Source organism: Agrilus planipennis, unplaced genomic scaffold (genome assembly GCF_000699045.2).
Source record: "Agrilus planipennis isolate EAB-ADULT unplaced genomic scaffold, Apla_2.0 scaffold95, whole genome shotgun sequence".
NCBI lineage: Eukaryota > Metazoa > Arthropoda > Insecta > Coleoptera > Buprestidae > Agrilus > Agrilus planipennis.
This window is the reverse complement of record NW_020438861.1, coordinates 467079-494128: the sequence shown is the minus strand read 5'-3', so window position 1 is coordinate 494128 and position 27050 is coordinate 467079. Positions and strand designations below refer to the sequence as shown.

The following is a 27050-nucleotide window of genomic DNA, read 5'->3' as shown; positions in this document are numbered from 1 at the left end:
AAGCAGATACACAAATAAGTTTTTTTTTTATTAATTTTATCGTTTATTTATTCCTTTGTTTTTTTTAGTTAATAATGGAGGTTAACGTTACTGGCAGTGTTTGCATATGTGCGACTTTTATGAAATAAAACAAAAATACAATAATTCCTTTGTTTTTGTTTGAAAATGATAAATAATTTATATATCCGTCGTGCCAATAAAATTTTTATATTTATGAAATGTCGGATCATTACGTAAGTTAAGATTTTAGTAACGTTAAAACGATTTTTAAAAATTAAACAATTTTTATTAAAGCGATTCAGTACAGAGAAATTATGCATTGCATTAATACTCATACAGAAGTGTTCCATTATTTGTAAAAACTACATATCTATTTTTGATTACTATGAATAAACCACGCTACATTCCCATGTGATGTAATGCATACAGGTTGTCTCTATACAGTGCTATACCTGGAATCAGGTTACCGTGCAAACTTCAAGTACCTATCACTACAGATTTGATAATGTGGCAAATAATTTTCAAAAGCGACGTACTTTAATTAAAATACTTGCAGTCGTCAGTTACTGGTTGGAGTAACGATACGTTGTATACGGAATGTTCCATCTTTTCTGGGCACTAGCTTGACACCGTGTCACCTTCTTTATATTCGGGAGCCGGTCTCCGATTCTTATCATGATATTGTTTTTGTCAGTCTTACTCCTTTTCGACATTTTGTTTGGCATTCAGTAAATCCGTTGATAATTTTTCTAAATACGGTGTCATCATCGGAACTATATTTTCATGAATTACTATTTCACTGAAATTATGTTTAAACTCGTACAGGATTCTCAACTCAGGTACGAAAGTTAAATATTCCGGTGAATAATTGGCGAATATTGTCACAATTCATGTATTTAAACCGAAACATTGCAAACGGTCTCACGAACGCGCTTTTGTCCCTATCACACTCACGGATACCGACTTGATAATAAACGGATTGAAGATCCATTGTGGACTTAAACTTCGTTTTTTTGGCGGATGTTAGTCTTTAATTATCACGTCATTCAGGCTACAATAATCTACGACCATTCTGTAGTCGCCATTTTTCTTTGGGAACAACAATGCTGGAGCAGCCCAGGGTGATTCACACTCTCAATAATGCCTTGTTCAAGTAAGTGGTCCACAATCCTATGGAGAGCTTATAGTTCATTTCTCGGATTTTAAAGAGTGGAACCGCAATTGGAGTCTGTCCAGGTTCAGTACTAATGTCCTGCATACGGAGTGGGGTCTCCCCCTGGTTTAAATATGTCTCCATTTTGGGACAACGTTTTCCATATCTAGTATTTCTCTTCTTCATTTAAACCATTACCTTCATTACTCTTCAAAGTTACTGTTGAGTTCATTATTGGGAATTACACCGCTAACGAACTCCTACACGTGTTTCTGGTCATGTCGAAAATACCAAACTTCTTGATCGGGATCGATAACAATGTCTGCTTTAGTTAAGAAATCAATTCCTAACAACGTATGATTGTTATGTATTGTAGGCAACACCAAAAGTTTAACATTTTGTTTCTTATTTATGTCTACCGCCGTAACGAGTACGAGGGTTAATGTTATTGTTCGCGAATCAAACGAGCACCTGTCATTCAATAATTTGCATAGGTTTCTGCCAGCTATGTATTTTGTATTCCCAGTATCTGCAGGCCCTTGCATGTCAAAAATTTCAATTGGCAAAACTGGTGTATAAGTTGAAGTTTTGTTCTCAGATTCCCCGACTTCAGTACCATAGACGCTGCACAATTGACTTGTATGTTCGTAATCGGTTTGGATGTAGATTTTGAGCACTGTGATCATATTACACTGGGTGTTTCACAACTGTAGCACGTTATTATCGGATGATTTATAGTAAGTTCAGCCTGATCACCTTTTTCAGGTTCTGATTTCTATTCGTCTCGTTTCACTTAACTACAACACTACGGCCAAATATCCAATTAATTATTAAATTAATGCAGGGATATGAATGGAATTTATGAATTTTGTAAACAGTCGCGAAAAAATTATAATACGAAAAACTAATTTTTGTAACTTTACAAGCAAATTCAACAATGAAGAAGTGATTTTCAGCTGTTGGAATTTAGGTACAATAAAAATATATACTAAAAGGTACCCCCAAATATGCAACGATACCGCGGTTATTTGTTTTTCTTAGGAAACTCCCTTTTTGTACCCCAAGAACGAGTAAAACTAGCACTCCACCAGGTGTGGCCAGAATACTCTTTAGGAGTCTGGTGTGGTTCTGTTAGGTGGGGAGTAGTGACAGAGCTAAAGTTTACGTTACGTAACAGATATGATATGTTGCATCATATATCTCAATTTCGGTGTTCAGCAATATCACAATACACTTCAATGTTGATTAGAAATTGTAACTATTAATTTAAAAGTGAATTACTATCTAAGAACAAAAGCCTTTAAGGGCCGGAATCCATAGTAGAATGAAGATTCGGGCTATAGGGCCCTGGTCCAAGTGATCTGGGTGACCCAGTCGCTGTCGATACTTCGAGATCTACGTTGACGTTGTCAACGCAGCACTACCACTGAGGATGTCAGCCGCAGTAGCCGACGAAACGNAAACTAATATATTATTTTCTATGACGTTGCTACATTTAAGCGGTATTATGGTTTAGTGTATACATAGAAAATTTATTCGCATAACGCAAAACTCCTTAGTTTCAGACAACTGCTAAAAAAGTAGTATAGTTTCTTCACTTGTTCGACACTATTGATTTTTAAGGAATCTGGGTAAGATAGGTTGTAATGATCCCTATAGGGTTTGTATGCGGGACACTCCGTGAATATATGTTGGCATGTTTCAAGGGAATCTAAATTACAAAGCAGACATTTTTCTTTTGCTGATATTTTATACCATATTCCTCTGTATACTGCCGTGACCTCTTCATTTTCTGCGAGCCTTAGTTGTGCAATTAACTTAGTAAAATTTATTGAGATATTGAATGATAGATATTCCTCACAGTTCACGTTTCCTAGTTCTTCTGATTTATATTTTGTACTATACGAGGAGTTCTGGGCTCTGTCTGTATCTTGCTGCCACAGAAGTCTCCTCATAGCTCCGTTAATAAGCGGCATGGCTTTGTTTGGTAAGGCATCTAACTCCACTAACTTATTATACGCCACTCTTAGGAACCTGTCGTCTGACATTCTTAAAATCTTACGCCAGTATGCTAGCACTCTTTGAATGATTTCTACTTCAAGTTTACAACAACCAACTTCGAGTCGAACAAGGTAGCCTGGCGTTCGTCTGGATATGCCCAAAAGTGTTCTATAGTAGAAAAGTTGTATGCGTTCCATTTCGTCCACGTGCCTGTATCCCCATATACCCGATCCGTTGAGCAGTGTTTGCTTGACGATACTGTTAAATAAGTTTTGTCTCATGTACATGTTATTGCACTTTCCTTTGATAAGTGTGGACCAAATTGACCCTATCGCTACACGACTTTTAGTCATTGCTTATTCACAGGCTCTACTGAATAGCCCTGAAGATGAAAATTTAATTCCCTAGTAGGTGAACTGGTTGACAACTTCGAGTATATTGTTTTTATACCTAATATGTTTTTCCTTTTTCCTTCTTCCTCCTTTTTTAAAAATTACAACCTTTGTTTTCTTTTCATTCACATTTAAATTTTTAAAATCGCAATACTTTGCTAGGGTGTCCAGTTTTTGTTGCAGGTCCACGATGTCTGTAGCTAAAATAACAACATCGTCTGCAAATAGTAACAGTTCCATCTTAGATACAATCGCATAGTGCCCATTTTTTATAAAGAAATCTGCAATATCATATAATAGCAGGGAGAAAAGAGTTGGACTTAGCGTGTCGCCTTGTAAAACTCCTTGTGTAACGTTTATTATTTCCGTTTTTTCGAACTGACTAAGTTTAATTCTTGTAGTAGCTGCTTGGTACAGGTAACGCAAAACTCTAATTAGAGATCCACTTAAGCCTATGTCGTGCAACGTCCGTCATAATACTGGATCTTGCACTGAGTCGAATGCACGTTGAAAATGTACAAATACGGCGTATGGTGTTTTATTCGAGCTCTCAATGCCTTGTGTAATTTTCGATCCGAGTATAAAAATGTTATCCATACATGATCTTGATCTCCTAAATCCAGCTTGAGCTTCTGGTAGTATTTCGATTGTTTCACACCAGTCATTGGTTCTGTTTGTTAGAACAGCCGTAAATATTTTTGCTATTATGTTACATATCGCAATTCCTCTATAGTTTAAAGGATCACTTCTATCTCGTTTCTTGTAGAGCATTATCATTTCTGAGCTAGACCAACTCTTGGGAACTGTACCCTTCCGCAGCACAGTATTGTACAGCCTAGAAAGTTTATCTATCCAATCATATGGTAGGTGGACGAAAAATTCGTTCGCGACTCCATCAGGTCCAGGTGCCTTGACCTTTTTAACCTTTTTCAGTATTGGTGTTAGCTCTTCCACTGTTATTTCCCTGTCTAGTTCTGGGTGGCGGCAGTCGATGAACAAAGTTTCATTGATTATTCTAGGTGGAAAGACATCATTGTAGAAGGCCTGCCATTCATCGCACGTAATTACAACTTCAGAAGGTTGCTTTGTTTGAAGCCTTCTCACCAGGGACCAAAACGATTTCATGTCTTGAGCATTGTTAATTGAAAGTTGCATCTTTTGGAAGAAAAGTGTTTTCTTCATTTTAAGAAGATTCGCATACTCCTTTTTTGTTTTGATGTAGCTGTTCTCCACTCTACCTTTCGGTACCGTAACCAAAGTTTATAGTTGTCCCTAACTTTAGTTCTGTTGTCCGCGCATTCTTTATCGAACCAGGGCTTATTAAACCTTGCTCTATATTTAATTGTCACTTGCTTTGCCATATTTACCTGCAGGGCTGTTTCCTTAATTAGACTAATAAAGTTTTCAGAGGTGTGATCAACATCTTGTGTTTCCTCTGGGGCCAGAGTATTCTTTCCTGTAATGTTTCGCTATACCTTCTCTGAGTCCCAAGTTATAACTAATTGCGATGGTGCATGTTGGTTACGAGCATAGTCTTCACTTGTATAGTTTTTTGTTTCTGTACGCATTGTCACTACTACAGGGAGGTGATCGGATGTTCCAGCGTTAAGTACTTTAAAGTCCTCCATGTGAAACAAACCGTTCAAGTTGTGTCCAAACCATGTCGATAACTGTAGGTCCCACACCTCCGACAAACGTGTATTCACCTCTATAGTCTGATTTACTTCTTCCGTTGAGAACTACCATGCCCAACTCTTCCATGTTGTTGACCAAAAGTGTGCCGTTTTTGTTTCTACTCTCATCGCAAGAGTGTCTACGAGAGGAAAAATATGTGGTTTCAGTAATTTCTTCTGTCAACTGATTTGAATTACCTATCCTTCCATTGAAATCCCCGCCGACTATAATAGGTAATTGATGTATTGTCATAACTTCTTTTATTATTTTTGAAAGCAGCTCTAATCTATCTTCATAGCTATCATTTCGCAAGTACGTCAAAATTGTAATAAAAGGGAATTCTCCTATTGTTACCTTTATTACTATGCATAGCTCATTTTTTTCCAATATACTAATTTTATTGACAATTTTTTCATTATAAGTAATACATAGACCACCACTTGCCCGTCCTGTTGATTTTTCCTTTAGCGCGAATGATTCAATAAGAAAGTTCTTAGCAAACGGTGTAGAGCTCAAGTTTAAATCTTTACAATGCCAAGTTTCAACGAGACCAAATCGGAAGCAATTTTCTTCTCTCGTAAGTCCCGAAAACCTTCCTCCATCTTAGTAAACAGTCCCATCAAGTGGAGTAACTGTGTCACCTATCTAGGCGTCGTTTTCGACAGCACCCTAAACTGGCGGCTCTACATCACAACTACCCGTACCAAGCCAATGAGTACATTCATCGCACTCAAGCCTTTCTTCCGAAACGACTCCATCTCCCAACATACGCAAATCCGTGCGTTTAACGCAATAATCAGGAGCATTTGCTCCTACGCCATTCCCTTCTGAGGCTGCGACCTTCCTTACAGACTGAAACCTCTACAAGGCATCTACATGCAGATCCTTCGTTCCGCACTTAACTATCCCTGGTTCGTCAGAAACATCCAAATTCTGAAAGAAACCGGTTTACCTTCTCTCTCTGAGGCTGCAATCTCATTAGCAGAAAATCTTCGGGCCTCAGTGTCAGGCCACGCAAACCCCACCATTTCGACACTCTCCAACTTCGCTCCGAAGCCAAACGACCGTTTCTGAAGACCCTGTCACCTTCTACAGTGAGCCACTCCCTTTCGCTCACTCCTAGCTTCGTTTTTTAGTGCGAGTGTCCACCCATCACTTCCGAGGTGGACCACCTACTCCGACGGTTATCACCCTCTCCAAATCCCCCCACGCTTAACCATTTTCTCTTCTCAACCCTTTCGCAAATCCCAACCTTCCATCCTCTTCCCCGAGAATGAGTAACCCTCAGGGTTTATCTCCCCACTCCAGGAGGGATTTTAGTCGGTAAAAATCCGACACTACCTCCCTCCATGGGGTATCTTTTGAAGATTTCTACTCGAGAATAATCTAAAAAAAAATTTACCATCGCATAGCGTGGCGACCGTTGCCATGGCATATGTCGCCACATCAACAATCGCTTTTACCCGCAGCAATAGATGTTTCACATAAACAATTATCAAAGACCTTCAAATACTGGCGACGTTTCAATGAGAACCGTCTTTCAGTTCAGCAACAACCCAATTTTCTAGTAGAAGAACTAACAAATGTTGAACAAGACCCGTATGTTTATGACGAATACGGAAACGCCTATTTAGACTACCATACTCAAACGAATACAAGTGATTATATTATGAATTCTTCGTTGACTTATAAATATTTTTCGGATTATTTATATGAAGAACCCTTTGAAGTCAAAACGGCCCACGGATGTACCAAGGGGCAATATAAGTTATACGTTTCGTCGCATTAATTTATCATGCTGACTTGACTAAAATTAATGCCATTATAAATTATTCCAACAATACTTTGAATTACTGAACACACACAAATACATTTTCACGAGACCAGAGATAAAATTCTAACAAATATCACTTGCAAAATTCCAGTCAATTTACACAAAGGATCTTGTGTTATTCTTGCCCATGAGCGAATTGTACCAGGTATCTATAATGTAAATAACGGTTTTACTGAGGTGCAATGTCTCAATAATATTCGTATCAATGAGCCAATGGATACCCTTGACAAATACGTTTGCTCAAGGCCCCGATTGATGACAATTTAAATTGCGACGTAATTAACAACTCAGATTAGATCACAAGAACAATGAAGAAAAAAATAAAATTACGAAACTTGCGACACAAGTTACGCATCACATCAAGACAGCTGACGATTCTCCCGTTTAGTGAACGTAGGCCTCTTTCATTGGATGTGTGGTAGTATAACATCCTTCAGGACATTAATATAATATTCAGCATTGACCGTCTGCTTGTTTGGAACTACATGAGTGTATACCATACCGTATTAATCGAATAAAGTGATGATCATTGCCATGGCGGCGCTCTTGTTTGCTCGCACTTTTTTCAGTGGTGGTCCTACCGTTCTTGAATCGTTTATACCATGCGTAGCATGTTAAACGAGACACAGCTGATTCATCATAAACCACACGAATCATGGAAAACGTTTCTGTCTGTTTTTTTTTTTAGTTTAAAACAAAATTGAATAGCGTACCGCTGAGCTCTCAAATTTTTCTCCATCAAAGTGTAGTATAGGCGAAATTTTTCTGCGATTTTTCAAATAACTGTCACACACGAACTATACACAGCACCATGACGAAAAGAATACTACCGAAACCGGAATGAAATGTACCGCGTTTGGAGCGTTTCCAGTGTTGCCAACCGTAAAAAAAAAATCGCCCGAGTCTTTCGTATTTTCGCTAGTATTTCAGAAGTTTGTATAGTTGCTGGTATTTCGACGAAATTATATTCAGGTATACATATTATTTAGAATTTGCATACAAACCTAGCAAATGAAGGTTTATTACATGTAACTAACTATTGTTAATTTTACTATTGTACAGAGATAGTAATTCCATATTTACCCTTCAAATTGTGGTCTATTGTATGTGATAGCTACATAATATACCCTTCTCGGAACTTACCTACCACTTCAAACCTTATGTTAATTATAAGTTTATACCTACAATGAAAAAGAAGATAGAATCTGATCAACTACGTAAACGGTAACATCTGAACTTATCATTCTTGTAAATATATATTAATAAATAATTGTAAGTTAACTTTTGAAATTTTAATAAATTCACACAAAGTTAATTCGGTGTGTGAACTGTAGGTACGTCACAAAAAATAAGTCTACGCACAAAACGCTGCTTTCTTGCATGATTGACAGTTTTCCGTCTGATTTGTGTCTTCTCATTTTCTTTTATAGAAATCTGTTATGCATGAACAATAAATAAATGTTGATATGTCCGAAACTTCACCATTTTCGAGAAAACGCAGTTGAAAGTATAGGTGATTTCCATTCCGGCCCTGATATACCAATACAACAACGCAACGTCGTGTTCAATAAGCTGGGAATTAGCAGCATTGACGTTGTATTTCTTTTGCTCATGGATTATTTATTATTTGTCAGATTATATTAAGTATAATTCACGACGTTTATGTTACAGCTCGCCTGTCAATGTTATTAGTCCTTTTAACGTTATCAATCGCTCATTCGCAATTAGGTCAGTGTGCCACTCATTGTTATTACAATGGTGTTTAGTACAGCAGAACTTTGTGATATGATCCTTATATATGACGAATGTAAATACAACATTAATGTAACAACTGAGTTGTACAGCCATAGACATCCACAGCGCATATTTCCACACCCGCGAACCATTTTAAATGCGGTACAGATTGCGAGAACGCTGACTTCTTTCATACGACAGTGTAGCGAATTTTAAAAGAGCAGTTGCTGCATCCTTATCTTTTGCAGGGAGCCTTACTTGAAACGGATTTTGTTGTCAGTCACTTGACTGTTCGTACAATCTCTTCAATTCGTAAGACTGAGCCACTATAATTTTTTTTACCAAAATATCTAAAATTGTAAGTTTCTTTCGACAACATCTAGATTAATCGATCATATCAAATTAACGCAGGTATGTAAAACTGTCTTTGTTTGTATAGAACACTTGGTTAATTTTTTTTAATTATTTAAACAGGATTGTAAATAACATCGTAGAGAGAGACGAAACCTGACCAAAATATAAAAAGTTATTTCAGTGACCTTTTAATTTGTACCCAAAAATCCTAATAGCAACACATTTAGCGATTCGTTTTTATTGATATAGATTTAATCCACTTCCCTACACATTAGGTAGGCATATAGGGAATATTAAAAAAATCCTTTAATCAACAGAAATACCGACATAAGAATGGAAATTATAATTATGTAGATATTACATTTAATTTAATTTTGAGTATATAAACACAAGTTTCTACTAACGGTATTTCTATAAACTTCATTTATCGTCAAAAAAGCATAGTAAATATTAATTTTAAATAGAAGCCAATACTGCGTTGCCACTATTTTCAGTTTATCTATAATCGAACGGGCTTTATCCATTTTATCTCCATAAACAGAGCGTATGCAACAGCATGACATTACTTTAAAAGATGCCATACGATTACTGGTATTTAAGGTATATTCAATTCCTCTCATTAAGTCATTTGTTTTAAAAATCAATATCATTTGACGATTAACGCATTCAAGAATTTCATTAATTTTGGGCAGAACAGTAGGCAAAATATCTTGCATTATTTTCTTCTCCTTGAGACTAGGTTTTTTCCTACAAACAAAAACGTTCATTACTTTCGTAAATTTTTTTATCGTAATATGAATAATACAAAAGGTGTAAGAAGTAAATACGGAGGTCATTACATAAATTGATACAATCTCTGGAAGCGGGGAGATGTTAGCAAAATATGCGAAATGGAGGCTACCCCAACACCCAAAGTGTTTAGAAAAAATGCTAAACGCTATATCTTTGCATATTTGGATGCCTTTTAGTGTGTATCAATACTACACATATCTAATTCCAACACCTGAAAATTACTCCTTCAATGTTGAATTTACATGTGTACCAAAGAACTATAGATTCTGATGTGTGTAGTAGCCTGCTTTATGGCTTATCATTTTTTTCTAAGGGTGCCTTGAAAACGAATTTGCAAAAAACTGCTTACTTGCAAAATTTAATAACAAGATGAATTTTAATACAATCGCTTCGGAAATTTTTCCATTAGAAAATCAGGATTTTTTAAAAGAAAGAAGTTCTGTACGACACAATTTATGAAAAATATCGATAACTTACACATTGATTTTCATTTTAGTATTTGCNAGATTTGATAATGTGGCAAATAATTTTCAAAAGCGACGTACTTTAATTAAAATACTTGCAGTCGTCAGTTACTGGTTGGAGTAACGATACGTTGTATACGGAATGTTCCATCTTTTCTGGGCACTAGCTTGACACCGTGTCACCTTCTTTATATTCGGGAGCCGGTCTCCGATTCTTATCATGATATTGTTTTTGTCAGTCTTACTCCTTTTCGACATTTTGTTTGGCATTCAGTAAATCCGTTGATAATTTTTCTAAATACGGTGTCATCATCGGAACTATATTTTCATGAATTACTATTTCACTGAAATTATGTTTAAACTCGTACAGGATTCTCAACTCAGGTACGAAAGTTAAATATTCCGGTGAATAATTGGCGAATATTGTCACAATTCATGTATTTAAACCGAAACATTGCAAACGGTCTCACGAACGCGCTTTTGTCCCTATCACACTCACGGATACCGACTTGATAATAAACGGATTGAAGATCCATTGTGGACTTAAACTTCGTTTTTTTGGCGGATGTTAGTCTTTAATTATCACGTCATTCAGGCTACAATAATCTACGACCATTCTGTAGTCGCCATTTTTCTTTGGGAACAACAATGCTGGAGCAGCCCAGGGTGATTCACACTCTCAATAATGCCTTGTTCAAGTAAGTGGTCCACAATCCTATGGAGAGCTTATAGTTCATTTCTCGGATTTTAAAGAGTGGAACCGCAATTGGAGTCTGTCCAGGTTCAGTACTAATGTCCTGCATACGGAGTGGGGTCTCCCCCTGGTTTAAATATGTCTCCATTTTGGGACAACGTTTTCCATATCTAGTATTTCTCTTCTTCATTTAAACCATTACCTTCATTACTCTTCAAAGTTACTGTTGAGTTCATTATTGGGAATTACACCGCTAACGAACTCCTACACGTGTTTCTGGTCATGTCGAAAATACCAAACTTCTTGATCGGGATCGATAACAATGTCTGCTTTAGTTAAGAAATCAATTCCTAACAACGTATGATTGTTATGTATTGTAGGCAACACCAAAAGTTTAACATTTTGTTTCTTATTTATGTCTACCGCCGTAACGAGTACGAGGGTTAATGTTATTGTTCGCGAATCAAACGAGCACCTGTCATTCAATAATTTGCATAGGTTTCTGCCAGCTATGTATTTTGTATTCCCAGTATCTGCAGGCCCTTGCATGTCAAAAATTTCAATTGGCAAAACTGGTGTATAAGTTGAAGTTTTGTTCTCAGATTCCCCGACTTCAGTACCATAGACGCTGCACAATTGACTTGTATGTTCGTAATCGGTTTGGATGTAGATTTTGAGCACTGTGATCATATTACACTGGGTGTTTCACAACTGTAGCACGTTATTATCGGATGATTTATAGTAAGTTCAGCCTGATCACCTTTTTCAGGTTCTGATTTCTATTCGTCTCGTTTCACTTAACTACAACACTACGGCCAAATATCCAATTAATTATTAAATTAATGCAGGGATATGAATGGAATTTATGAATTTTGTAAACAGTCGCGAAAAAATTATAATACGAAAAACTAATTTTTGTAACTTTACAAGCAAATTCAACAATGAAGAAGTGATTTTCAGCTGTTGGAATTTAGGTACAATAAAAATATATACTAAAAGGTACCCCCAAATATGCAACGATACCGCGGTTATTTGTTTTTCTTAGGAAACTCCCTTTTTGTACCCCAAGAACGAGTAAAACTAGCACTCCACCAGGTGTGGCCAGAATACTCTTTAGGAGTCTGGTGTGGTTCTGTTAGGTGGGGAGTAGTGACAGAGCTAAAGTTTACGTTACGTAACAGATATGATATGTTGCATCATATATCTCAATTTCGGTGTTCAGCAATATCACAATACACTTCAATGTTGATTAGAAATTGTAACTATTAATTTAAAAGTGAATTACTATCTAAGAACAAAAGCCTTTAAGGGCCGGAATCCATAGTAGAATGAAGATTCGGGCTATAGGGCCCTGGTCCAAGTGATCTGGGTGACCCAGTCGCTGTCGATACTTCGAGATCTACGTTGACGTTGTCAACGCAGCACTACCACTGAGGATGTCAGCCGCAGTAGCCGACGAAACGTCTGGACAGAATAGTTCACTTAGACCACGGCCCTATAGCCCGAATCTTCATTCTACTATGAATTACTATCGTTTATTACTGGAAATTAAGTCTTTCCTTTCTAAATTCAAGCCCGAAACTTTTACAATGCATGTGTTACATAACGGAATGGAGAAGGGAGAGATTAGGAAGTCCTTGAGGTGCGGTAAAAATTTTAAAAATTTCAAATTTGACATATCAAAATTCAAAATTTTACTGAATGTCGGCGTAAATGAAAAGAAAACACGAATGAAATGAACAAAACGGTAATCTGGCAAGATAAAACCAAAAAGACCGCCAAAGTCCAGTATTCAACGATCTAGACACAATCTAGAAGTATGAGAGTGTAGAAGAAAGTGACATAGGCAAACTAACTTTATAAAAAATCAACGCAGTTTGTAATTTAAGAACTTTCGTTGATTATTGTTGTTGAAGTCAGTGTAATTCGGGGTCGCAGTAGAGTTTCAAGTGCTTTATAACGACACCTCGAACGGTGTTCTTTATTTATTAGTTTCAAAGATGAACGCAAACGTTAATCGCTTGATTACTCATAATGTTATCTTTTTTGCGAATAAATCGAAATCCCCCATTTAATTTAACACAAATATAAGAACTAATTAATTGGCATAAAACATTTTGCTTTTAGTTCTTTTGGGGACTCAAAAAATTCTATTCAAGTAATATGGGGTTACAAGAACAGAACATATGCTTTTTCATTAAAGCATTTGGTTTGTTTTTTTTTTAGTAATTAATAATTAAAGGACAAAAATTTTATATTTTTGCACTTTTTTGCCTGCCAATAAAAAATAAAATATCAAATCAACTTTTTGGGCTAAAGAAAGGTTAAAGCACCCTATGACTTTATATACGGAAAAACATTAAAAAAATTCATCAAATAGTTTTTGCAAAGTTGTAATTGTTTATCTGAAAGATGCCTTTATTATACTGTACGCACAATAATAGAAATACAACAGTTTTACAGATATCCCATGAAAGGGGGAGAGTTTTTGCATCAAGTTCAAATATTGAATCTAAAAAATAGAATTCAGGCCACAAACGTACTAGCTGAACATTCGTATTACTGTCAGGGAGACTTCTGACAAGCTATTGTCAGAAAAGAGGATCATATTGCTATGTTGCTGATGTCACCGTGCTAAGCATACGGAATCTTAGTATGGCGGCTAGTTTCTAGTTAAATATCGGTGCTTAGCCAGTTCTCCAATCAATTCGAACCGAATTGTGGGTGAGTGCGTTTAACAATGAGTACAGTGAGTGCGTTTAGAGAAGTTTAGAGGTAGTTAAGATTAAAACTAAAGTTCCAAAGCGGTTATAGTAAAATAAAATAAGAGAGGAGTTAGAAGGCTTTAAAATGGTCTCCAATCTAAGGACCGCAATCCAAAGAATTGACCTACAAAGATACATAAGAAATATTCTGTTAGAATTAAAATCACATGAAATTAATCTCAACGTTTAGAAGGGCGAAGTCAGAAAAAAGCCAATACGGCCGTAAAAGAAAAGTGGTGAACAAACAAGGGGCGAGCGAGTATTAGTGTACACGCGTAAAAAGTGAAACTTCTTTAGATTGTATATCATAGTGGTATTTCTAGGCGTCTCCTCTTTGTGCGGATCTTCGTATACTTTTCCGTCTCTTCCACTCTGCTTAAGTTATTAGAAAAGGGCAAGGAGTTTAACAGATTTGTTAGTTCTACGAGTTAACATTCATGCCGAAACTCTTAGTGTCCCATAAAACGTTTCAGTTCAAAAATAAAAGGGTAAAACAAACTTCTAATGTAGTTAGAGTAAATGAGAAATGGAAAGGAAATGGGAATGTTTGAAACGATGTCCGGCAATGACGAGGAACTGATAGTTTCGTCACAGCACTCTCAGACGAGATAAGTGGGCAGGCAGAAAACAAAAGAGGTTAAATTACCTTGTCTCGTAACAGTTAAGTTAAACAAAGTAAATATTCTAAACGAGCTGTCAGAAAACAATATATAAACGAAAAGATGGTATGGACTACAGGAAAACGACAGATTACTAAAAGCGGCTAACATAAAATACTACACAACCAACGAAGAGAATGACCTACCAACAGTAGTAAAAGAAATTCTTGCAGAAATAGATACCGAAGACGAAAAACAACAATTGAATAGGCAAGCACTGCAATATAATCCAGTATCACTTATGGTTAGTACATATAAACGGTTACCTATGGTCCCAATAAATAGTAGTAAAGACGAAAATGATACGAAATATATATAAATTAGAACACATTGCACACATGAAGGTATATGCAGAGCCGAAATGAAAGCCAACAGAATCAAAACAATTTACTGTTATAAGAAATTTGGGCACGTTGCTTTTAGAATTATATGAAACCCCGGTAATGCGTAAAATGTGACAACAAACATTAATTGAAAAACTGCACATGTAAAACAAAGGTAAATGTGCAAGTAGCGGAATGAATCATCTTATTTCAATTTGAAATTGTTGATAAGAGATAAGCAGAAACAACGAATAGATAGATGCGATAGAAACGAAAATAAAAGAAGACCAGCTGCTGGAAGCTAAACTAACTAAAATCTTGGAGTGAGTGCTACCTACTGTATTATTAAAATTACATGGTAAATAAACCAACATTACTGATGAACTAGAACTATAACAAAATAAAACTGAAGAAAAATTAACTGATACGTTTTCTTCACAACATTGCAGTCGCATGTTTATCATAAACATAGTTAAATAGGGAGGATAGAAATCGTAACAAACATATTGTGTGGTGAATATAATTTAAAAAAATAGGAAAGTTGCATAAAAATTAAGACAATAATAGAAAACAAAGAAACGGATATCGAGGCTAAAAATAAAGCTAGAAAATTTCAAACACACTTTCTTAGAAAGAGTAATAATAGCAGGCGAACCCAGCAACTGCACGAACAAAAAAGGGTTAGATCTCCATAAGGCTGCGACACGAACATAAATGGACCAAACACAATCACATTGTTGCCAAACATGTACAGAATGGGTGACATATTCCTGACAAAAAACACAACTATTTCAAATATAAATTGACAAGTTGTACTATTCACTTTCTCCTTTTGTGTTGCTTTTCTGTGGAAAAATAGTCCTAACTTTAATAAGTCTAAGATTTTTTTTTAATTATCATAGCACGTTACCTAAAGAAATCGTAAGCCCGTCCGGTTCGCTGTTATCAGACGATGTTTGGACAATGATTAAACCTTGAATTCTCTAAACATAAATTAAATTCAACAACGAATAAAATTATTTATTTTACTCCCATTAGCTAAACCGACGGAACTTGGACCTTGACAATGTCCTTGTACAAACTAGAGTAGGCGGATCGGATTGAGCGTTTCAATAATTTAAGGAGTCGGACGATACTTTCAACCATAATCACGAAGGGGGTTCTTAATGAGAAACCAGACTAAGACAATGCCTTGAAAGAGGGCAGCAGCTCTTAAAGTACGCAGGGTGACAGACATAGCGAGGATCGGTATGGTACTGTATTGCACGGCAACGGGTAACCACCACATGATGACTTTTCGAGTACAACAAACCAAAACTCAAATGATGGCATCCTCTGGAATAAAGCACTATGGACGTAAACTAGTCTCCCATCGGATGTCCGGATGAGAAATACCTCGAGGGATGTCTTCAAATGCAATAGAGGAAGGAGTCTGAGCGTAGACTGTTAGAAGAATGAGGCAAGTTAGAAAATTGAAATGGATAGGTTAGAATTAGATGCAGTTGACATTAGTGAAGTCCGCTGGCCAGAAGCTGTAGGTTTAGAATAATACATACAGGATAGGTGGAGGGTAATTCGAGGGAGGAATTGTAATGCACAAGAAAACAAGACAGAGTGTAGAAAGTTATTAACAAAAACGTAGAAGACGTCTTAGAAAAGCTAAGATGTAACGAAACGCGTGACAGGCTGGGTACAAGGACAGATGAAATACTAAAGGAAGCGAGAGAAACGAATGACAGGTACATACAGACAGAATGGAACTGCATTAAAACGTGCCTAAATTAAGCAGCTACATATATATTAAGTCTTAAACAAAACGAAAGTAGAAAATCCTGGATAACAAACGAGATTGTAAGACTAATAAAAGAAAGTCACAGCAGACGAAGAAGGGCAAAAATCATATCGACATTTAAAAATAGACATTTTAAAGCCTTTTTAATTCCCTACAAAGCGGTTACTCCGAATAGTTGATCTAACACTTTATTTTTTACTGGTAGGCAAAAATATCATTTTTTTACTTTTAGTTGTTAGTAACTAAAAAACATACCAAATCCTTTCAAGAAAAACATGTTTTGTTCCTGTACGCCCGTACTACCTGAAAAACTTGTCAGGTGTCTAAATTCCTGACAAACATTTCCTAGACTATATTTAAAATATATTTTATTTTCTCAGTTTACCTTGTAATGCCTTCCATCAATGAATCCCAAGTTCGTCCTGAGATCATGCAAGCAAATAATCCATATATGTCTCCCTCTATTCCAAGATTACGACTGTGTGTTTTCATACCCTGTTTGTCTTTATTTAAAATACTTAGCCAAAGTTGGGAATATTCTACTCGTAAATCTTTGCTTAATGTCTGAAATATACGTTTTAAATTATTGATTGTTAAAGCATTTAGACACAATTTAAATACATGCATTTCATCACCTAATGAAGCTACTATAATAGTTTCAGAATATATGGATAAATCCAACTACAAGTACTGAAAAAAATTATTTAATTGCTTGCAATTCGACCAAAGGCTAATAGCAAAGACATGACAACATGAAATGACGCTGAAAAGAGGAGACGTGATTTTGTTCTGTTGTAAGTCTTGTTGCTTGCAGTTTTAATAAATAATTTAAATGTATCAAGATTGCACAAGCAACTTAAATAATAATTTATGGATACTATGAAACAATACAATACAATTCCCGATCGGTTTGATTGCTAATGCCGGACTGACTTCTATTCTATTGATATGATTGTTAGGCTATTGAATAGAGATTTTAGTATGAAACTATTACTTTAATGGAATTTTATGATTGAATATGGTAGTCTGACCTCTAAAGATGATAAAATTACTAAGTGCTCCTTTTTTGAGGGGTGCGTTTTTGAATTTTTAAAAAAGGCACCCCCTTTCAATATTCTCCAATTAATTCAAAAACGACGCAATTTGCAACTACAAAATAAGCACGGGTATAATCTTGGGTTCGTGACCTTAAATTCTTAAAACTGCTGACATTATTTCCCTATACAAAAATGGTAATAAGTATTGACTCAACAATTTCAGACCAATTTTGCTTAAATCAAGTATTGCTGAATTTGACAATTTCCTGATAAACAATTTGCTTTTCAGAAAAATCTTGGAACAAAAGACGCTCTCGCGTAAAACATACATGAATACAATGATGTGATTGCTTTCTTATACATTAGGAAAACATTTGACACAGTCAAACAGTCTTTTTTCAGAGAAACTGTTTTCGTCTGGCATCAGCGGAACTGATCTTGACTTACTCAAAGATTACTGTAATGTTCGTGGGTTTAATAAATTAACTTTTAGGACAAAAACTATTTATTTACACTAATTATTATTGAACTTAAAAACACTATTAAATTATTACTAAAATTAGGTAATTATTCTATTTATTTACACTAGTGTTGATATATCACTATTCACTGTGCTATTTATTTCATTTCTATCACTGTCAATTTATTTCTTGATTCACTTCTGCAACGGTCAATTTATTTCTACTCTTCTTCGGCGATCGTCTCTTCCTTTTTATACTCCCTTGCCTCCTTTCGGGAACGTTCTCCAGCCGTCCAGAGAAGTCTCGTTTTCTTTGAACGGTTTAATTGCTTTCCCGGAACGCAGGTACGACACACACGTTTACAGATACGGCGCACATGAAGAAAAGCGCCCGCGGCTAGTCGATGAATCGATAAGCCGCTCACACACACGCATGGCCGATCGCACACAATCACGCTCGTGGTCGCTACATTACCATACAAACTGAACTCAACGAGTTAAAATTCGTTCTGTGTATAGTAAAAGGAACGAGATGTCTCAAGGAGTTTTGTACCTTGGAAGACAAGTTAATCGATTTAAATTATTGTTAAGATTCTATAATCGAGGCCATATTAGAGACCGCTACCGAGACTGAGTTGCAAAAGGAGTACGATGAAGCGGAGGAGTACAAGCATAGGTTTTTAACAGCCAAACATTTGTTCACCGAACGTAAAATGGGTGACAGCAATTTAGTGCAAAATTTGGTTGATTGCGCGATTGTGTCGAGTTCTTTTTCGAACGGTGAAAACAAAAGTTCTTTTAAATTACCGTCGATAGAAGTTGTTAATTTTAACGAAGACATTCGCGGGTGACTGTCTCAAGAAAATCCACGAGGACAAAAATATGGACAATGAAAACAAGTTGATAAAAAGTAGGTTCAGTCAATACGAACTTTTAAATGAAGTTTACATGCGCGAATTGTTGCAACTTGTGCTGCAAAATGATATTAAAACATTTAAACTGTATAAAATTAATAAGAACATTCCGAGCGCGATGGGTTTATTATGTATATTTTGCAACACCAAAGACCACGAAAGTGAGGGTTGCAACAAAGCTAAACGAATGAGATTATCGAGTAAACAAGAGTATGTGAAGAGAGCTCGTGCGTGTTTTAAATGCCTTAAAATCGGGCTTCAAATCGTATCGAGTCCGCGTAAAATGTTTGAGATGTGAACGAAGAGTTTGATGTGTCCAGACGAGAAACCAAAAAAAAGGGATGAAATTGCGAGTGCAGACACCTCCGCGCCAGTATAGAAAGAGTTGAATTGTATCGCGAGCATTTCTAATAACAGAATGGTGTTTCTGCAAACATTAAAAGTAAAAAATTTACAGCGATAACAGAGAACTGATTGCGCGCGTATTAATTGATAGTGGGTCACGAAGATCTTAAGTGACGAGAGAAATAATCGGAAAATTGGATTACAAATCGGTGGATGAATAAAGACTAAGTCATATGCTTTTCGGTGGTGCACAGTCGGAAGTTGTCGCTCACAAAGAATATCGCGTACGAATGCAAAGTTTAGAAAACTATTTTGCTTATAATTTTATCGCGCTGGACCAAGAGGTCATTTGTGGTCGTATAGAACCTTTTGAGAACGAAAAGTGGCTTGACGAATTAAACGAGTTTTCTTATCGTCTGAACTTTTATAGATACCTACTTTCTTTTAGTTAGTTTTAGTTCTTTATTGAGCTAGTTGTATGTTTATCAATACAGAATTGTATAAGAATAATAGCAATGCAACCATTACTTGAATTACATTTCTGCGCGCCTGATCTATCAACGCACAGCCCAAACTACTGGGCCTAGAAACTTGAAATTTTGGACAAACGTAAGTAAAACTAAGAAAAGATTAACTAAAGAGGTGAATAGCTAATGTAGCATAAATATATAGAACCTTCAACAAATGGGATAAATAAAAAAAAAACGAAATCCGTTAATAAGGATCGTAGGTGTTGAGTATTCTGATGATTTAGAGATTCCAAGCGAGCAAGATCTCCTTCAGAAAAATGGACTAAAAGTGGATGATTTACGTGTGAATCATCTCTTAAAACCTAACAATAAAAAGTTAATGAATAAAATAGCCAAAGTAAACAGAAATCCATACTCCATTCTGATGATGTAGAATTTGTTATGATTTTAATTTAACAAGGTGTTGCAAACATAAAGATAATAGAATAGGTAATACTTAGGCAAACCTGTACCGCCACTCGTGCTAATGAAATATTAAGAAGCCACTCTTACACATGACGGCCTTAAGACCAGAATCAGAAATAGCATCAGTTCACCTACTGACCGCGAAAGCCTTTACCAATTTGTCAAAAAAAAAAGGAATGCTTGCAAACTCCTAATGTTGCAATCTCAATTCAACTACTACATCAATCGTTTAGTTTAGTTTAGTTTTAAAGTTATTCTGCTACTGTAAAAGTTGTTTTTTAATTGGGTGTGAAGTGTAAATGGATCACAAAGTTACACGACGCATAAGCTTCGTATATTTTGATATACAAAAAATTGAAAACTGTTTAATTCATATAATCAAAACCCAAAATGTAACAATAAAATGATTACAAAAAAACAACTTACTGCGTATAGACCGTGATCTAAAAGAACGATTTCACAAGATCCATCTTCTGCTTTTTTTAACAAAATATTTCCTGGATGTGGATCACTATGTACAAATCCATAAATAAATATCATACGTGAATACAACTTTCCAAGTTTATCAGCTATTTCGAATCTATCTAATCCATTTTTATTGATGTACTCTAAATCATTAATTTGCCCTCCTTCAACAAAGTCCATAGTAAGAACTCGAGAAGTTGTTAAATCCCATCTAGGAAAATAATAATTTATGAAAAAATATCAGTCTTTAATACTTAATAATAATAATAATACCCTGTTAAAAATAACTTTCATCCCACTATAAATTAGTATTAAAGTTACAAACAGAATTAATTACCTATTTCTAAAATATTACATAGCTAGCTGACAGTCAATTAATGTCGTGTTAACTTTTAGCTAAACTTAATTTAGGATTTACAAAAAAATTATTAAGTTCAATAGTTTATTATTATATTTAAGCAAACTTTTTATTTTAATCTTTTAAATAAAATCAACATTTGCTCTCTTTGACATAAATTATCTTGAATGTCGGATTAAATCCGTGTTCTTCGATAATGTATGTCCCAAATGAAGTCATTTGAAAACAATCATTATATTTTTGAGTGTTCGCTAGGTAATGCCGTAATTCTGGTGTTTTGCCACAAAGTAATGAATGCAAAGACTCAGTTGGCGGAGTCAATAAGGGCAATTTCATTTGCCATTCAGGAAACACAATCAAGACGTTTATCCAGCAAACTCCAATGCGTCACAATGCTCGCAAACAATGTCCATTGGACTAATGCGAACGAAAGACTGCGAATTGTAATTATTGTGTAATCGTATAGAAACGCTGCTCGATTCAAGTCAACACCTGAAGCATTTCTTCTTGTGAGTCGAAGATTACCTCGTTTTTAATTTGTGCAATAAACCCGACGATTCTCATTACCAATTGAGCCTTTAAACAGGCTGCCTCTATCTGCTCTTGTGTTTGAGAAGCAAAAGGTGGGGTCCTACCAAAGCGGGGCTCTTCTCGTGCGATTTGTCATTCTTCTTCTGTGGATTAATTCGCAATGTTCCGAGAAATCACGTTAAATCTGAGCAATATATCGTTATATGGTTCTAATCTTATTTCCTTTATTTTGAATTGTGTTGAGTTTCTATGACACTCACAATTGAACAAAGATGTACGATGTACGTTTTCTTATGGTAACCCATGTATGTGTAGCACCAATGCTTTTGTCCTACAAATATTTCTCTTTATGTCTTCTGGCATATGTACTCTGGTAAGGTTGAGTTCTTTATGAACCCGTTAGTCTTTCTAATAAATAAAGGCCTGAATCGGGGTTTTCTTTAGCGAGCGGTAGGTTATGGCATCCAAAAGTTGTTGAAGTTTCATATTGTAGGTGTTCAAAATTACCGTAACCTTTTTTCTCCTCGCTGATAGCATCAATCTGCATGGATCTTTTTTAAATTTCTTAAAACCTTCAATTATATTGTAGTTAAGTTGGCTTTTGGATTTCTTGCTGACTATCTTCGGATCTTTTCTGATTTCTTCATCTTTCTGGTAGATTTCGTATAGCTGCTTCTATGTTAGATATTATTTCCTTTCTTAGTACTTTTTTAAAAACTATTGTAAAATTATTCCCTTTAGATAAGACACTGATTTGCTCCGGCGTCAGAACCCTGTGGCTTAGGTACGTTGATGATGTTGATGATATTGATTTGGAGCCACGGGTAAAGAAAACTTTTTAATTAATTAATTTTAATTATTTTTTCTATAATGAAGATTTTTGCATCGATTACAGTGAAATTTTGATACAAGTTTAGAGCTTCGGACATAACTGCAAAAAAAAACTTGTAAGACGCCGAGGTTGATATCAAAATTGACGAACAGAGTAACGGTATTAATAATGCCGAGAGAAATACAGAACATTCCGTTGATAAGTGTATCATTCATTTACCGAACAACCTCAAGTGAAAATCACGAAAACATCGGAAAAACTCCATATTAATAAGTTGGGAGTGTTGATAAAACCTTTAAGTGCGTCAAAAGTAGTGATGTGGACGAAAGATGTGTCCGTAATTCCAGATAACTATTTAGGGCAAAAATACTGAATTGTGCATCAAACACGAAATTCGAGGAATCGGCGGACTAGTACTTAGATGTATCCTATCCACCGATGTCGACGCCGTTCTCCTTGTGCTGAACGCCAGTGGAAAATTGGTGACTAAGTTTAAAGAAGACGAAAAAGTCACGCGCTGAAAAGCGTGCCGAGAAGGTGTTGTGCTACAGGAAATTAACAAGTTAGCAGCAGAAGCGGTCGAAATAAAAACAGAATTAACGGATAGTGATTTTGACAAGATATTCAATTCATTTAGTGAAGCGCAACACCAAACAACTGAGATATACCCATTTGGTCGAGGTGGAATTAGAAGATGAGAACTCAGTGTTCTATAGGTCATTGGTTTGTGAAACTGTCGAAATACGACTACCCTACCGTATACAACAAGGTCGAATGAAATAAAGTCGCAGATGCATTCAGTAAAAATTATTGATGAAGGCTCCACGAGAAGCAAAAGTACCGATCTCGTTAAGTGGATCCAGTGGATCTACGGCTTCTATTTCAATTTTGGTTACTCCTTACGTAGATATTAATCGAATAAATATGTATATATATACTTACTTACTATATGATAGACGGGGATGGACGGTTGCGTTCGGTTATCAGTATTTGATACACTCGTTTACACTATTGCCTATGTTGCCACAGAACTAAAACTAACAGATATAGAATACGTGTTAAGTTTAGTGAAATGGCAGGAAAACCTAATAGTTGTAGGAGACTTCACCGCAGTAATAGGTGAGGGTAAAATGTATGCAACAGCAGGTTCTTTTTGATTAGGCAATAGAAATGATAGCGGAGATAGACTGATAGAAATTTGCGATAAATATAATTTAACCGTCGCGAATATTTTATTTAACCATCACGCTAGGAGGCGCTATACGTGGAAGATTTCAGGTGATTTAAGGAGGTATCAGTTAGATTACATGCTTGTTAGGTACAGATTTAAAAATCAAGTGAAGCGCTGTAGGAGTTATCCAGGAACAAATATAGATAGCGACCATAACTTAGTAGTTATGAAGACCAATCTTAAATTGAAAATTCTGAAAAAGAGGGAAGATAGGAGACGTCTTGAAAAACTAAAATGTAACGAAACGCGTGGTAGGCTAGGTAAAAGGCCAGACGAAATACTAAAGGCCGAGGGAGAAACAAATGTCAGGGACATAGAGACAGAATCAAACTGCATTAAAACGTGCCTAAAGTCAGCAACTACATATATACTAGGTCTTAAACGAAACGAAAGTAGGAAACCCTCGATAACAAATGAGATTGTAGGATTAATAGACGAAAGGTGGAAATACAAAAACAAGACGGACGAAGAAGGGCAAAAAAGATATAAAGCTATAAAGTGGGAAATAATAAGGAAGTGTAGGGCAGCTAAGGAACAGTGGATTGATAGGATGTGAAAAGAAGTAGAAGATAAGTTCGAAGTAGGTAAAACCGATGAGGCGTATAATATAATTAAAAGGAATTTTAGAGATGTATAATATAAGAAACGAGGCAGGGATCCTTTTGATAGGAAATGAGGAAAAGGCAGAAAGGTGGAAAGAATATTTATAGAACCTTTACGAAGGCTATGAGTTCGGAGATATATTAGAGAAGGAAGATAATTTGGAGATAGATGCGCTTGGTTATCCCATAATGAGAGAAGAGTTCGATGTAGCATTAAAAAACTTTAAGAATATAATAAGGCGCCAAGTGTAGATGGGATACAGGAGGAAATTCTAAAACATGCAGGACAAGAGGTTATAGATCGTATGTTTAAGCTAGTTAGTTACGAGTCGGGGAAAGTCCCAAAGGATTATAAACGAACGTAGTAGTAACTCGGATAGGTGCGAGACATTTAGAACAATTAGCTTAACCTCCCACACTTCAAAAATCTTAACTAGAATTGTACAGAGGTGGATGGAAAAAAGGGCGGAAGAACTATTAGGGGAAGATCAATTTGGGTATAGAAGAAATAGAGGAAGGCGGAAGGTCATTCTAGCTTTACTTGTAACAATAAAGAAAACGATAGAAAAAGGAAAGAGTGCGTACATAGGATTTGTAGATTTAGAAAAAGCTTTTGACAATGTTAAATGGGACAATATGTTAAATATATTTAAAAATATAGGGATGAGTTATAAAGATAGAAGAGTGACACTTCGTTTGTATAAAGAACAACAGGCAGTTATAAAGCTAGGGTTGCAACGTACAGAAGTAAATATTATGAAGGGAGTCAGACAGAGATGCACACAGTCACCGCTACTTTTTAATCTATACATCGAAGACGCGATCAACATCATTAAAGACAGTACAATGGTAGGGATAGATATACAGGAGCAAAAGATTAGCATTCTTAGATTTGTAGATGATATAGCAGTATTAGCATCTAGCAATCTAGTTTTAAATAAATGGAAGCGGTACTGACAAAAAAAGTACTGTATGAAAATAAATAAAAGTAAAACTAAAATACTGGTATGTAAGGGAAGAAAAAGTAAGTAAAGGGCGAATATAAAGATAGGAGACGAAAAATTAGAAGAAGTGGCTGATTTTAGATATCTAGGAAGTCAAATAAGTCAGGACGGAAGGAGTAGTAGGGATATAAAGTAGAGGATAGTGCGGCGCTGTACGGATGCGAAACATGGACAGTGGGCGCGGCGGAAAAGAAAAGGTTAGAAGCGTTCGAATTGTGGTGTTATAGGCGAATGATGAGGATTACGTGAATAGAAAAGGTTAGAAATGAAGAGGTATTAGAAAGAATAGGAGAACAGAAGACTCCATGGAAGTCAATAAGAAATAGGCGACATAGGTTGGTAGGACACCTTCTCAGGCATGAAGGTCTAGTCAAAGGTATATTAGAGGCAGACACAGGAATTAGGAGGGGTAGAGGTACCTAGATTAGATTATTAATATAAGTAACCTTTGGTTTCACGTAACTAAATGAAAATGAAAATATTAAAATGTACTCAGGGGTTCGGTCGTGTTCCCGCGTGCTCTGTCGCATATGTCCATGTGTTGAAAATATACAATAATGCAGCCGGATGGTGACACAAACTTAAAAAATTAATCCTTTTGATCTTGGGATGTAATTTGTACCGATCAATTTGCAAATTAATCTAAAAATACGGTAAAACGCGACCAATTATAAAAGTGAGGTTAAAAAGGCCCAACAGATAATCACGCCAACAGTAGATTATCATAAATTCCAGAGACAAATCAGATGGTAAAACAGTTCAACAACCCAAGTTACCTACTCTGTTGAAGCAGCCAACAATCAATACAAACAACTCGAAAACACCGAATAACAATGTAAACAAACCCAATGAAAAACAACACCACATCCTTGCTACAATATTAATTAAACTTGAAGAGTTGAAATTAGAAATCAAGTGTTAAAAATGAACAAATTCAAGCAAAAACCATCCTCGACGAAATACACGGCCTGAAACATGACATAAAAGAAAAGGATGCTCTCTGGCACCAAGAAAAAGTTAGGATTTTGGAGAGGAGATACCCTCAGCCCTATTCTCTTCTCCATATTCCTCTACGACATTGACACATATTTCTGCACACAAGACCATAGTGACATAAACGAGAAGATAGATCTAATACTATTTGCAGACAATATTGCAATCATGTCAAACGATACCGTTGACCTACAGCACAAGTTAAATACACTAGAAAAATATTGTGACAAATGATCTAAACACAAAAAAAAAATCCTCCAAAGCCGCAAAATCGAGAGTAGCGAGAGTGCTTTTATTTATTTTTATACAATACTCTTGTCAATATCGCTTCCATTTTATCCTTGCTAGATGCTATATCATCTGCAAATCTAATCATACTAATCTTTTGCTCCTCTATATCTATCCCTACAGGTGTGCTGTCTTTAATGATGTTGATCGCGTCTTCGATACAAATATTAAGAAGTAGTGGTGATAGTGTGCATCCTTGTCTGACTTCCTTCCTAATATTTAGTTCTCCACGTTGACGCCCCAGCTCTACAACTGCCTGTTGCTCTTTATACAAACTAAGTATCACTCTTCTATCTCTGTAACTCATCCCTACATTTTTAAGTATATTCAACATATTGGCCCATTTAACATTGTCAAAAGATTTATCTAAATCTACAAATCTATGAACGCGTTCTTTCCTTTCTGTATCGTTTTCTCTATTGTT

The 27050-nt window shown here is 35.8% G+C and overlaps 1 protein-coding gene across 7 annotated transcripts in view; it reads right to left on the bottom strand.

Annotated features, from left to right (window-relative positions):
- Positions 1–9470: 9470 nt before the first annotated feature.
- Positions 9471–27050, bottom strand: part of LOC108735917 (uncharacterized aarF domain-containing protein kinase 1) — a 35628-nt gene continuing 18048 nt past the window's right edge. For 6 of the 7 annotated variants that reach the window (XM_018468143.1, XM_018468139.1, XM_018468142.1 and 3 more), the window contains 3 exons: positions 20749–20998; positions 17017–17195; positions 9471–9889 (listed from right to left, as the gene is read on the bottom strand). In XM_018468143.1, coding sequence (XP_018323645.1) covers positions 9511–9889; positions 17017–17195; positions 20749–20998 — 808 coding nt within the window. In that variant the 3' untranslated portion in view covers positions 9471–9510. Of the gene's footprint in view, positions 9890–17016; positions 17196–20748; positions 20999–27050 lie in introns of those variants that run through there. The other variant, XM_018468147.1, reaches the window with a different exon arrangement.